We start from the raw sequence: 15,156 nt of genomic DNA on the forward strand, positions 1-15,156 counted from the left end.
GAAACTGTTGCTAAATTAAGTTGCAACAGCCTTCAACTCAATTGAATTGAGTATTTGAAGCTCTGGAGTATTCATTAATTTTTCTGAAATCATAAATTTAAAAATACGTCCAAGTCGAAGTTTCTTTCCCATTAAAAAGCGCCAGCGATTCCACGAAAACCAAAATCGATACGAATCGTCTTCCCGTACCATATTTTCCGACTGTGAAATGGCCTCAGTCGGTTATCAGAAATCTAAAAAGTGGAAAAGCCTGAATCTGGACTCCCCTAATTATGCGGAAGTCGTATCTTTATTAGCCTCAGAGAAATAAACGCCGCTTTTAGGGGCCTCATAATATATCCCCGGAACAGTAGCGTACCGTAGGGGGGGGCGGTGGGGCGGTCCGCCCCAGGCCCCGCACCAGCATAGGCCCCCAAATGATGGGCAGAAAAAAACCAAACATATTTTAAAAAAAAATTTAAATAACTTATCAGGCCCCATGACGGCAAAGACCTCCACATTATACAAATGGTTAGTTAGTTATTGTTCCGTCAACATTCAAAATACAGTCCACTGGGCAGCTTTCACCTATTTATGTCTGTTGTCTGCTACCTTCATTGTGCTTGATAGTAATTTATATTTGTTATCGAAACTGTTTGAGTGACAGTGAAAAGACTTATTAGTGTTACTATGTGGGGTGTTCATCACGATGCATTAAAACTAACCTTCAAAAAATTTTGAGGAAAAGTTTCATCTTTAAATATATTCTATAGGGCCCCCTCATCAAAAGCCGCCCCAGGCCCCGAACTATGTCGGTACGCCACTGCCCCGGAATGTACAGTCTGGCAACCATTCCTCTGATTACGAACAGTTCCTGCTGAATCGACGAAGCATCACCCAGAAAAGGCAATACATGATTATTTCAGGAATGTTTATCGCGACCTTTCCGCGCCATTTCAGTTTATATATCTTATTCGTCGAGGATCCATCTTTCAATGTCAAAAGAAACGTGACACACGAGAAGAATGAATAACAAAATAGACAAGACGAGGGAGGGTAGTTGGATATATATTCTTCCCCTTTTGTGACCATGCAAGGGTTGTCGTTTGCCTTCACGAACTCCTTTTTAACTGAATCAGTGAGTTTAACTTCCTCGTGTTCCTTTTTGACCATTTCCAGGTGACCATACTAAACTGCTGTTTTCTTGGTAGATCAGACCCTGAAAAAAAAATGGTTTCGACCCTAGGTTTTCTATTTTAGATGCTTCAATATAGGGTACACTTCTATAGTTTCAGAAAAACCAGTCGAAACCAGATTTCAAATTTGACACAGAAAATTTGAAGTATATGTTCAACTCAAGTTTGTTCTTGCATTTAGCTGAGATCAGCAATTTTTTGTAAGATGTATTGGAAGAATACACACTCGAATCTGGATTCTGAAACAGGGGTGTCCACAGTTTCCGCAGTTAATTCCAAAATATGTCACACGATTCCTCTCAATATTCAGGCCGAGTACGTGATGAATTTACCGCGCTACATCAATCTCTTTAACCTACCCTGCCATTAATTTCACTCGGTGAAGGGTGAGATGTAACTGGCCCACTATGGTTGCCAATATCTACCCTACATATTGCATACATAAGACACACTTCATTTATGACTCTGGGGAAATTATTCTTTCGAAGGTGCTGAAATGAAGTGTTAATAAAGAAGACAATCTTGAATATATATGATGAACTTGAAGTTTTCCAATAACTATTCGAATAATATGGGAAAAACAGAGGTCTCCTCTCCTGATGAGCAGGTAATCTCATGAAAATCAAGTGATCGCCATCTGCCAATTACGTTAGTTCGTTTTAAAGGTCTCAGCTCTGAGTGAACTTATTTTAATCCACACAGTTGAAAGTAGTACGAGGATGTATTGATATCTAGTTAGCCTAGACCAGTTCCATGCATAAAAAAAATATTGCGTTACCATAGCAACGAACAATAACTCATTAGAAGTGTCTGTGTGAAGTTTGAGGTCAAAAAAGTAAACCAGATTTACGCAATAAATTAAAAGAAAGAAAATGTCCACCGAAATTGTGAAAATCGAAAAATTGGAATATCGAGCCATCATCAAGTACCTGTATTTATAAGGGGAAGGAGGTAAGCAGATTTACGAAGATATGCTCAATACCCTTGGTGATGAATGTCCTTCGTATGCGACCGTGAAAAATTGCACCGTAAGCTTCAAAAGAGGTAAATTTTCCATTGAAGATGATGACCGATCGGGAAGGCCAGTTTCTGTGTCAGTCCCCGAAAAAATCGATGCAGTTCATGACATGATGATCAGACCGTCGAATTGGGCTAAAACGGATATCTGAAGCACTGAATATTTCATACGAACGCGTTCATCATATAGTTCACGTCAATTTGGACATGAGAAAAATTGCTGCAAAATGGATCCCCAAATGTTTGAATGTTGACCAAAAGCTTGCAAGGGTAGAAGCATGGCGTTCGATCTGTGTTCGATTTGAAAACGATTTAGACTTCTTTAACAGAATTTTTACTATGGATGAGACCTGGGTACATTTCTACGATCCAGAAACAATCGATGGAATGGCGACACTGTGATTCTCCAATAGCTAAGAGTTTCGTGTCCAAAAATGTGCTGGAAAAGTTCTTTCTTCAGTTTTTTGGGATTGCCATGGAGTAATCATGATTGATTTTTTGGATAAGGGTAAAACAATAACCGGAGATTACTATTCGACATTACTGACCACTCTACGGGAAAAAATTGAAGAGAAAAGACGCGGAAAGCTATCAAAAGGTGTTTTGTTTTTGCAGGACAACGCCCCTGCACACAAATCTCATGTTGCCATGCAAAAACTTCGTGCTTTAGGGTTTGAATTACTAGAACACCCCCCTTATTCACCAGATTTGGCTCCATCCAACTATCATCTCTTTCCTCAACTGAAAAAAAGTTTGAAAGGTCGTAAATTTTCTTCCAACGAGGGGGTAATAAGAGCTGTGGAGGTCTGGTTTGCAGAGCAAGAAGAATCTTTTTATTTAAAGGTCTAGTGACGTTGCAGGTTCGCTGTAATAAACGTATCCAATTAGGAGGAAAATATATTTTGACGTTGAAATTTTGTTTGGTTTTATAGTAGGCTAAGAATTTTTCAATATATCTTCTTACATAGCAGCTATTAAGGAAAAATGTATCCAAAGCTGTGCTTCTATTTAAACCTCAACGAAAGTAACGAATGCAGGAAGAAGATGAAAAAGGAGTACCCATCCCTTTCCAACATAATTTTAGTTGGGACACAAAACCCATCATTTAACCAGATGAAGTTATGAACTGAGTGTTTTCCCTCATTAAGCACGATTGATTGTGCCAAACCGTCATGTGCTACTCGCCAGAAGACAATTCCCAACCCTTTTCAATTTCCTGATAATAGGCGAGTGTCATAAGAATTCCCCAATCAATACAAATCTGAATTAGCGTCTCGTGAAACCCTCAAAGTTAGATCATTTCATTCCATAACCACCCTTCTAGCACTTCCACGATTTCCACATTTTTTCAAACCCGAATTTAACGCTTCAATAGGCAGGCTGAATAACCGTTTGAAATTCTGAATGTCCCAAGTCACCACCGGAACGAGCTGAGATGGTGAAACCTAGAAGTTTCAGTGAGAAAGATGTGTGTTTATGTGAAAAGTTTAAAGACGATAACACAGTTTTACTTCGAGATGTCGATGACTGTTTATTCTTGGGGTTGAATGAAGTATGGTTTCCGTCCTCCATGTTGGAATAAGGGGTAGTGGGCGAATCAGATGATGTGAAGAAAACAATAACGCTAAGAATTATTTATCTATAATCTACAGGGAGTGCCAGGATTAACGGGGAAAAATTTGGATATGAGTTCAGATCCTCAAAATAAGGGTCTAATTTATTTTTCTACGGACACAGTTGAAAGGCAATATGAAGTTTTCAGGAAGACATCGTCTTTGTCCTTTCAATACATTTTTTTTTGATGGGCCTGAATGAAAAGTTATGGTGAAGAATAAATATTTTAACAGTAGATTCTTGAGGTCAAAAGAAACCTTTTTTTCCTCTTCGATTTTTTCCAAATCGACTTGGTTTCAAAGATACAGGCTGTTGAAAAACCATACAAAAATGTTTTTCTTAATTTTATCTCACAAAAGTTTTATCGAATGAAATGAATTTCGGAATATAGTTCTTCATTCATTTGATGAACCTTTTTTGAACACAAGATATCACCCACGTCTCCCAGTTTTCTCATTATAACCATTACGTACCATAAGAATACCGAAAATTCAAAGAACCCAACAGTTGAAACTAAGTTGCACGCTATCTAATGAATATTTGAACGTTTTGTAAAATGAAAGTATTCTTCATATTTCCTCGTATAATGCTCCGTTTTTGAGTAATTGGATGTTCAAAAATAAAATATATCTGTGAAATTTGAAAAATTGGGTAATTTGGCTGACTACAACTCTGTTTAAAAGATCCACAGATGTGTAGTGTCACAGATTAAGCTAGTTATTCTGAAGGTAATTTCATTTTTCCAGAGGTGTTGCAGCTCATTATGAAAACTTAAAATGGCTATATCATTTTATCAGGGCAGAATCGGAATAAATGTTATCAAAAAGGTGTTTCTTTTGACCTCAAGCATTTACTGTTGAAATATTTATACATATGAATAAGGATGACACTGACTTCACATCTCTGGGGGTGAATTTTTAGCATTACTTGTATGACCTGTGAAAACAACGTACCTTACATTTGTATCTACAAATCCCCAATAAATCTCTCTCCATTTGTAGAAATCGAAGACTCACCCTGTATAGTGTAGGCCGTTGTTGTGAAATCTGAGACATCTACGAAATTATGAGAAAAATGTTTTTGCAAAAGAAACAAGAATTTTTTCAATGGCAACCCCAACTTTTTGTGTCATTACTGAATAGAGTTTTTCTGGCTTGTTCCAGCTACAGAATTTCTGGCCTTTTTAATTGGGGTCGCAGATAGTCGGTTAAAGAAAAATTAATAAGTTGCGTAAATTTTACTTCTCCCTCTGGATCATCTGAATCGAGTGAAATGAAGCATCGGGATTGCAGACGAAACGTTATTTCTTTCCTTGAGTGAATAGCAATTTTCTCTGCGATAACAAACTTTTTTGTTCTATCAACTCTGGTTCATCCCAACTACCTACAGCTCTCGCTGTGTAATGGACTGAATACAACGCCTGATAGGGAATTTCTTACTGTCCAATCTTAAACGATGCAAAAAACTCATAGATTTTCTGAGAAACTTCTGCTTTTGATTAAATCATTTGCAACATTCTTCACAATGCCAAATTAAGGATAGATTCAATGCTTGATATTTCTATTATTGTGCAAATCGCACTCACTCAACAGACAAAAGGAAGTAGGTACTGTAAAATATTGAATGATAATTGATGTTCAAAAGGTCAGTGAGTTTACAGTTGTCACAACATAGCGCTGAAAGACTTTTTTTCTATTACATTTTTCTTAATTGTATCTTATGACCATGCATGCCTAAAAATTGTTTTCTTTCAGTTGCTGTTGTAGTTACTTTCTTCATCTGTTGGGCTCCTTTCCACGCCCAACGTTTACTTGCAATCTACGGGGAGAGATCCTCATCGAGAACTATAAAGGCCTACCAGATGCTGACTTATGTCAGTGGAGTGTTGTACTATCTGTCCACCACTGTGAACCCTTTGCTGTACAATATAATGTCCCACAAATTCCGAGAAGCTTTCAAGGTAAGTGATAGAAGAGGTGCTGGCTCTCAGAAAACCTCAGGAAGCCCAAAAATGCTGATTGTTGGCGTTTGCTGAGGTGTATAACAATCGTTACTTGTTCGAAAATCTATCATTTGGTTCTCCCTGACGCTGTTTTGGAGAAAATATTGTTTGGGTTGAAACCTCTAATTACAATGCGCAAAAAATCAACGCACATTATGGAAATCTCAAATTTATTCTATAACCGAAGGTGTTCTCAATGATAATTATTTTTATCAGAATTATGCATGCATATGTTATCCACTTTCAACGATTTTCTTCAATACAGATGTTTTTTCCCAACAGGAATTAAAAAAGATGATATTATCAGATTTTGAATGTATTGGCTCCATTCTAAAATCAGTTGTTCTCGATCAATTCTAGTGATCAATAGTTTTTCTTTCGTTTGATTTTCTACACTCGATCGCTATGTAACGCGAAACACGCAATTTGACCCAAGAGGAATGTGCCCAAGCGGTAGTTTTGCGAGAGGAAGAGGGTGGACATACACAAGAATTGCAGAAAGGTTTGGAGTTTCCCATACAAGTGTGTCCAGAATGTTGCAGCGATTCAGGGAGACAGGTATGAATTCAAGAACGTTACTTGAGAGTTTCTTCGTTGAGACAACGGTTTGCAACCGCTCGCCTCCTTCAAATTCAGCTTGAGCAAACTCATGAGGTGCAAATTAGCACTCAGACAATAAGAAATCGCCTCAGAGAATATGATTTAAGGGCTCGTGTCGCGGCAAGAGGCCCAGCTCTTACCCCAGCCCATCGAAGGGCGCGTTTGGATTTGGCGAGAGAGCATATCCATTGGGAAGAGGCCGATTGGGAAAGAGTTCTCTTCACAGATGAGTCTAGATTCTGCCTCTACCATTCTGATCGACGTTCCCTTGTATACAGACGTCCACATGAAAGATATGCTCAGTGCAATTTCCTGAATACTACTGGTTTCGGGGGAGGATCGATTATGGTATGGGGTGGAATATCTTTGACTGCTCGCACAGACCTAGTGGTCGTTGATAATGGAGCTATGAATGCTGATAAGTATATAAGGAACATTCTTGAAGAGCATGTAGTGCCATTTGCCCCATACATTGGTGAAAATATCATTTTTATGGACGATAATGCCAGACCCCATCGTGCGCGCATCGTTCAGGAGTACCTTGAAGAGGTTGAAGTCTCTCGAATGGAATGGCCAGCAACAAATCCAGATCTCAATCCGATTGAGCAGGTTTGGCACAACCTCAATAGAAGGCTAAGAAGTTCAGAAAATCATCCAGCTACTCTTAATGACTTAGGAATCCAACTCGGAGAAATCTGGGAAGGATTAGATCAGAACATTTTAAGATCACTCATTTTGAGTATGAACCGTCGTTGCCGAACTGTAATTAACGCAAGGGGTGGAAATACCAAGTATTAAATCACTTATCAGCATTTCAGTATTTTGAAAATTGTTAATTTCTCTTCTTTCACATAAGATTCGGTGAAATCCTGAATTTTCCTTCCATTTAATGTGTCTTGTTTCGTTCAAAACCTTCCCGAGAGAAGATAAAAAATAAGTTATAAAGTCAATGTAGAGTTAACTTTCATTAAAATTGAGATTTTCAGAATGTGCGTTAATTTTTTTGCCCAGTGTACTTTAAAACCTTCTATGCTTAATTATTCCTGAGAAAATGTCGAAAATAATTGGATTATGTTGCTGTTTCTGGGAAGCCACATATGGAACAAAAGCTCTCCTCGAATTCAGGCAACCCAGAACAAGAATACTCCACATTCAATTATAACCATTCCAACAGAGATGAATACAAATGTTCAAGAACTGAGCAAGGCAACATCTTCCATTCTTTCCCACCATGATGTCAGGAGAAAATTCAACCGCTGTTGTTTGTCCTCCCTGACTCGTTCAGAACATTTATTCCCTTCTGGTTGTACTTTGAAGCAGCAAGTTCAATCTTTCCTCTGCTGCGCGTTTCTTGCAGACCGACTTGTTTTGCGGCATTACTTGGTTCTACGATGTGGAAATATATCCCCAATTGTTGATCTCACATAGATAAACGTCGTAGATGCGAAGAATTTGTTCTGAATGGAGGGAAATAAATCCGCTTAAGGGTTGCAGTCTGGTTTGTTCGATTGTTATCATGAGATCGAACGTTTCGTGTCAGTCATGCTAAAAATATCGAAGGTTACAGTAATAGACTTTTCATTTCTGGACCCATCCCACGTGTTGTGTCGGAAATAACCTCATTTTCCAATACAAGGTGTTCCATATTCAGGATAAGTCTGATAATAGAGCTAAGAAACACCCTAACAAAATAAAAAACTCGTAGAATTTTTTTTTCAACTAACGATTTCCGGCATCGTTCGTCCTAGGACACCATGTATCATCATAGCCATATATGAGAATATTCGGTTCCAATTTTCAAAAATATTGAGGAAATTTCAAAGTTTTGTGAGTTTTATAGAAATTAAACGATGCTAAGAAAATCTTGAAGTTGCAACAGTACCTGACGTACTGTTAATATTCACAGATTTTTCATCCAATTCGAAATCACACTAACATATACAGGGTGAGCCTTTGACTCGTACAAATATTTCAACAGTAGATTCTTGAGGTAGAAAGAAACACTTCTTTCCAGTACCATTCAGCCGTGATAAAAAGATATAGCCATTTTGAGTTTTCATTATGAGCTGTGTCACCTGTGGAAAAACAAAATTACCTTCAGAATAACTAGCTAAATCTGTGGCACTACACATCTGTGGATCTTTTTAATAGAGTTGTTTTCAGCCAAGTACACAATTTTTCAGATTTCACAGAATCTACTGTTAAAATATTTGTATGAGAGTCAAAGACTCACCCTGTATTTTGACCAGAGAACAAATTCGATTCCAATCATGTCAAATACTTCCTAGAATATGCCGGAATATGGTTCTTAAAAGATTATTCCGATTCCCTTTTCAGTGCTTCTCCCTATCTCCCTCTGATATTATGAAAAATCGAGGAAAATAGATGAAAAAAGAAAATCCCCCCATAAAAATATCCCGCTTACCCTAGCAGGAAATTTAACTCCCATTTTTCCATTTTTCCCCAGTAGAAAACACCCAGGAAGCAGTTTCTCGCCCGTGTGGAATTTTTTTATTTCAATTATGTGGAAACTGATATTGATTCCATTATTTGTGGACTGAATGTGATGAATCGTACATCGGACACACTATTTGTTTTTCAATTTGGACATGCTGGAATTTGAACACGAAAATATGGGTTGCTCAGGGCATGGGTGCTGCCATTTTTCGTTTTAGATTTTCAGCGAATGAAAACAATTTGGAAAATCACATATTGCCTCTCTATTCTCGGTACATCATTGAAATTGTCTTTGAATGGACTCTTAAAATAATGGATAAGCTTTCTGAAACAAAAGAATCCCAGCAAACACTGAAATGCAGTCACTGTACAAAAACTGTACTTCGTTGCTTCAATTGACTACAGTTACGGCAATGCAATAACTGCACCAAAAAGGACCGTAGGTATATGTCCCGGTGGACTTTACAGTTACTGTACAGTACAAACTGCATTCGACATACAGCCACAGCTGCACTTCAAAAACAGCGATGGCATTGCAATCCACTGTACAGCAAGCTGCAATTCAAATGCAGCAGTTACGTGCTAAAACTGTACAGCAAGTTGTACTTTAAATGCAGTGGTCACTGTGCAAAAACTGTACAGCTAGCTGTATTTTATATGGAGTTATATAGAGTAAGCTGCACTTTAAATGTAGCAGTCACTGTAAAAACTATATCGAAACTTGCAATTACGAAACAATATTCTATTAGAGATGTTTCCTATTTCCTAGTTATAAACAGAAGATCTATTCTGCAAATTAGAAATTTTCAATGTCACTTGATATTTTGGCGGTAAGCGCAAAGGTGAGTTCACGCTATTTGAGGAATGGCCTGCTCTTGAGGGTGGAGGTAAATGAATCATAGGAGTTACCTACGACAATCGTCGAAGCAGCGTACTTCGTGCCTGCTATAAACGCCGGTTACATGGAGGATATAGAGTAGTGCGTCGCCGGTGGCGCCATCGTTTGGCGTATGCTGCATCGCAATAGACGTGTATGCTACCTTGTGATCGCAACCGTCAAAAGCAGTGATGCCATCATTTGGCTAATTCTGGTACCACCATGGTGCGATGAAGTATTCTTCTACCATGGGTATAATCCATATTTTGGTAATGAAAGGAGTCTTATGAAATGTCTCTTTAACCTTCATAATCGAATTTTCAACTTCTTGAAGAAGGTATATGTTAAAGTTTTAGGAATTCCTATGAATTATTACTCTAGATTCAATTATTAACTCTATATCAAATACTCCATTTTTGAAATGAAGAATTGCAAATACAGAAACTGTGCAGTCACTGTATATCAAATACTGCGTTTTGAAAATGCAGAATTATCAATACAGAAACTGTGCAGTTACTGTACATCAAGAACTGCGTTCTTAAAATGCAGAATTATCAATACAGAAACTGTGCAGTTACTGTACATCAAGAACTGCGTTTTGAGAATGCAGAATTATCAATACAGAAACTGTGCAGTTACTGTACATCAAAAACTGCGTTTTGAAAATGCAGAATTATCAATACAGAAACTGTGCAGTCACTGTACATCAAAAACTGCGTTTTGAAAATGCAGAATAATCAATACAGAAACTGTGCAGTTACTGTACATCAAGAACTGCGTTTTGAAAATGCAGTATTATCAATACAGAAACTGTGCAGTTACTGTACATCAAAAACTGCGTTTTGAAATTGCAGTTTTATCAATAGAGAAACTGTGCAGTCACCGTACATCAAAAACTGCGTTTTGAAAATGCGGAATTATCAATACAGAAACTGTGCAGTTACAGTACAGCAATCTCTGTGCTGCATTCTGGTGGCACTTGTAGTGCAGTATCTGTACAGTTGCTGTATATTGTGTTTGTTGGGATGTAGTAGATGTTTCCGCTTTTATTCGACTTTTTTCGTCAAATAGATCAGAGCCCTAAAACCCACAGCACAAATTTTCACCCCAATCAATACTGATACTAATTTTCCCAAAACTTTTCGTGCACAGTTTATTTCATAGCACACGTCGATATAAATATCAACAAATGTTGAATCGAACTAGACATCATACAGGATGCCGACAGAAATCAGGTAGTAGTTCAATTTGAGATCCATGGATTAATGTAGGAATCTGTAGAGAAATAAGGGTTCTGATTCAGTCTTCTCAGGATAGGTGACGCGTCGTATGGGGAATTTCTCAAAGCGTCTTCCGATTTCGCTTATGACCCCGTCCTCCGTTGGGAATATTCAACGCTACACTGTACTGACGAGGGACAAAGATCCCGAAATTGCTCTTCATCGATCGGAAGATCATTCTGCCATCATTCCACACATGATCTCTCATAATTATCGAAATAGTTGTACAACAAAAATAATTTTCGCTTCGTCGTGTTCCAGAACACGTTCAAAAAGTGCTTCAGACGCCATCTGATGGCGAGCGATCCGGCAGGAGGTAGGTGTTACGTCAACTTATCCGGCAGGTCCTCACAAGTAAACAGTCATAGCAACACCGATTCTTACAGCAGACAGAGCTCGCTTCGCTACCTGGACGGAGAGATGGCGCGCCTGCACGATCATCGCAGGCCCCTGGTCGTCTCTTTCAAGCGCAAAGGTGCTTCGGCGTCGCCCTACAGAAACCGACGCGCCGACAAGGGCGAGCAGACGTTTGACGGTGACTTTCCAGAAGTGCGGGACAAGAGGATGAACGGGAATGTAGAAAACGGTAATGCCACATATTGATCTCATGTCGTTTAACATTGCTGCGCCATCTCTGAACGGGTAGAGGAGTTATGGCCAGTTTTCATGTAATAATGAACCATTATATTTGAAATGATAGCTTAATTTTAAAGTTTGTTTTGATGCTTTTTTCATTTCTTCAGGCTTGGACCAGAAGATATCCATTCTGCAAGAGGAGATTCTTGAAGAACCCACGACAGCCCAGTTAACCTACGTGGAAGTACACAGTCTACAACCCACCCACATCTGTCCACTCAATATAACCAATCTTCATTCCATCGAGAATTTAAAGCTGGAAAACATTCAACGGAAGAAGAGGAACAGCTACACGAAATCGCTGAATTGTGAGCTGACACCGGATAGTGACCACAACATATTCAAATCTTGCACAATGCCAGATATAGCGAAGAATAAGAAAATCATAGAGAGGAACGATGTAGGCTTGGAAAACGAAAGTTCGGCATTTGTCGGTTGCAATAGGCTTTCTCCTTCGGACAAGCGAAAGGAATATCTTTGCGTTTCAAGCATACTCTTGAGCAGAGCTAACCCTATAATAAACGTCAATTGATTTATTCTCAGTTGAAGTATTGGGAGACATTTTTAGTTGGGTTCGATGAGTTGGGAGTCAACTCCGAAACAAGGAAGCTTGTTACCTAATCCTCAAGAAAGTCGATTCGATAATTCTCAAAAAAATCATTTGAATTTTGAATTACCCGCGCCTGGTTTAATCAGTTGTAAGCATTCTCATTGGTTTACGGAAATCAAACGGAAGTTACCTCAACTGTCACAAGTCACCTTGACACACGATCACAGAGTATGTGACGTTTTCTTCTTTTTCTTCTAAGTTGACTCCCAAAGTTAAGTTTTGATGATGTAATGATAATTCTGTGATAAATAAAGATGAAATTTTGTCCAAACTTTGGGATGAAAATGATAATATAAATATATTCAACGTTGAAACGAATTTTTCGATTGTTCAATCAAGATTATGATTATTTCAGAATGTTATGTTGGGACTGGAGAAATGGTGAGATATGAAGATGAACATTTGTACCTGACATTAAAGGAGTTGCGATGATTGTTATTTTTCTCGAGAAATTAATGGTATAATAAATGTTGCTTGTGATATTTGATTGGATTTTAATCTACATCGTCAACTTTGTTAAGTGTGGATTGAGTGCCACGATTGGATGACCATTGAATGATGCTAATTCATTAATTGTTTCATTCTGTTTCTACACTGCGCAAAAAAATTAACGCACATTATGGAAATCTCAAATTTATTCTACAACTGAAGGTGTTCTCAATGATAATTATTTTCATCAGAATTATGCATGCATATGTTATCCACTTTCAACGGTTTTCTTCGATACAGATGTTTTTTCCCAGCAGGAATGAAAAAAGATGATATTATCAGATTTTAAATGTATTGGCTCCATTCTAAAATCAGTTGTTCTCGATCAATTCTAGTGATCAATAGTTTTTCTTTCGTTTGATTTTCTACACTCGATCGCTATGCAACGCGAAATTTGACCCAAGAGGAATGTGCCCAAGCGGTAGTTTTGCGAGAAGAAGGGTGGACATACACAAGAATTGCAGAAAGGTTTGGAGTTTCCCATACAAAAGTGTCCAGGATGTTGCAGCGATTCAGGGAGACAGGTATGAATGTCCGAAGACCAGGACAGGGTAGACCACGGGTAACAACTGCCAGTCAAGAACGTTACTTGAGAGTTTCTTCGTTGAGACAACGGTTTGCAACCGCTCGCCTCCTTCAAATTCAGCTTGAGAAAACTCATGAGGTGCAAATTAGCACTCAGACAATAAGAAATCGCCTCAGAGAATATGATTTAAGGCCTCGTGTCGCCGCAAGAGGCCCAGCTCTTACCCCAGCCTATCGAAGGGCGCCTTTGGATTTTGCGAGAGAGCATATCCATTGGGAAGAGGCCGATTGGGAAAGAGTCCTCTTCACAGATGAGTCTAGATTCTGCCTCTACCATTGTGATCGACGTTCCCTTGTATACAGACGTCCACATGAAAGATATGCTCAGTGCAATTTCCTGAATACTACTGGTTTCGGGGGAGGATCGATTATGGTATGGGGTGGAATATCTTTGACTGCTCGCACAGACCTAGTGGTCGTTGATAATGGAGCTATGAATGCTGATAAGTATATAAGGAACATTCTTGAAGAGCATGTAGTGCCATTTGCCCCATACATTGGTGAAAATTTCATTTTTATGGACTATAATGCCAGACCCCATCGCGCGCGCATAGTTCAGGAGTACCTTGAAGGGGTTGAAGTCTCTCGAATGGAATGGCCAGCAAGAAGTCCAGATCTCAATCCGATTGAGCAGGTTTGGGACAACCTCAATAGAAGGCTGAGAAGTTCAGAAAATTATCCAGCTACTCTTAATGACTTAGGAATCCAACTCGGAGAAATCATTTTGAGTATGAACCGTCGTTGCCGAGCTGTAATTATCACAAGGGATGGAAATACCAAGTAATAAATCACTTATCAGCATTTCATTATTTAGAAAATTGTTCATTTCTCTTCTTTCACATAAGATTCGGTGAAATCCTGAATTTTTCTTCCATTTAATGTGTCTTGTTTCGTTCAAAACCTTCCCGAGAGAACATAAAAAATAAGTTATAAAGTCAATGTAGAGTTAACTTTCATTAAAATTGAGATTTTCAAAATGTGCGTTAATTTTTTTGCGTAGTGTATTTTCTACCTCACAGCACTAACTTGAATTGGTTAAAAAAAAGTGCATGTTATCAACAGCTGACAAAGTTACAAGTCAAGAGAATAATAAAGAATTGAAAAAACTGAAGCTTATTTGGATGAAAGTTTTCTAATAACATGTATTCTATACTATTTATGCATCATTAAATTGTGTAGACATCGCTACCATAATACTATAATTGAGTTTTTAATCAGATGAATACGGTAGGAAAATTACTGTTGAGAAAATGATGTTTGCTTCGTACTTAACCGCGGAATCTAATATTCGAAGCAAGTATTAAATATTTGCATTCAATTCAAAATATTCCACAACACCCAATCTAATTGGGGCAGCAATTGTCTCGTAAACAAAGCTGTTGTTTTAACAATGAAGAATCTCGGAGAAATTCCCGCCAATGGAATCAATTGGGTTTCCTGACTCCAATAACATTCTCAATCAACCTTGTGAACATCTAATAAATCTCCGTTTGGAATCCAATCCATTTCGATGAATACAATTAGGTTTCCTTCTTTCCAATTCATTATTTTTATTCGCTCAACCTTACAGGATCCAATTCACTTATTGAATCGAATGTCTGGAAGATTATTTTCCAAATGATAACTGCCTACACATCACGGGACCAATTATTGTCAGTAAAACTATTTCCTCTTGTTCTTGCACTAATAACTTGAACTTTTCTCATGAAAATGATCAAAGAGAAACTGTTTTTCCTCCTTGCAAGTTACTTACCCCTACTATACTAGGCTGGAGGATGAAACTCTAGAACAGGTCGAGCAGTTCAAATACTTGG

At 38.2% G+C, this 15,156-nt stretch overlaps 1 protein-coding gene and 1 long non-coding RNA gene across 5 annotated transcripts in view; one reads left to right on the forward strand and one right to left on the reverse strand.

The window, feature by feature from the left end:
* Positions 1-12,750, forward strand: part of LOC123319423 (pyrokinin-1 receptor-like) — a 58,587-nt gene extending 45,837 nt beyond the window's left edge. For 3 of the 4 annotated variants that reach the window (XM_044906388.1, XM_044906390.1, XM_044906389.1), the window contains exons 3-5: positions 5,561-5,766; positions 11,284-11,608; positions 11,766-12,750. In XM_044906388.1, coding sequence (XP_044762323.1) covers positions 5,561-5,766; positions 11,284-11,608; positions 11,766-12,190 — 956 coding nt within the window. In that variant the 3' untranslated portion in view covers positions 12,191-12,750. The remainder of the gene's footprint in view (positions 1-5,560; positions 5,767-11,283; positions 11,609-11,765) is intronic. The other variant, XM_044906391.1, reaches the window with a different exon arrangement.
* LOC123319424 lies at positions 347-799 on the reverse strand. Its single transcript, XR_006538478.1, has 2 exons — positions 705-799; positions 347-567 (listed from the first exon to the last, which is right to left on the reverse strand). It is a non-coding gene; the product is annotated as an uncharacterized LOC123319424 (long non-coding RNA).
* Positions 12,751-15,156: the final 2,406 nt, after the last annotated feature.

This window comes from Coccinella septempunctata, chromosome 8 (assembly GCF_907165205.1).
Source record: "Coccinella septempunctata chromosome 8, icCocSept1.1, whole genome shotgun sequence".
Lineage (NCBI taxonomy): Eukaryota > Metazoa > Arthropoda > Insecta > Coleoptera > Coccinellidae > Coccinella > Coccinella septempunctata.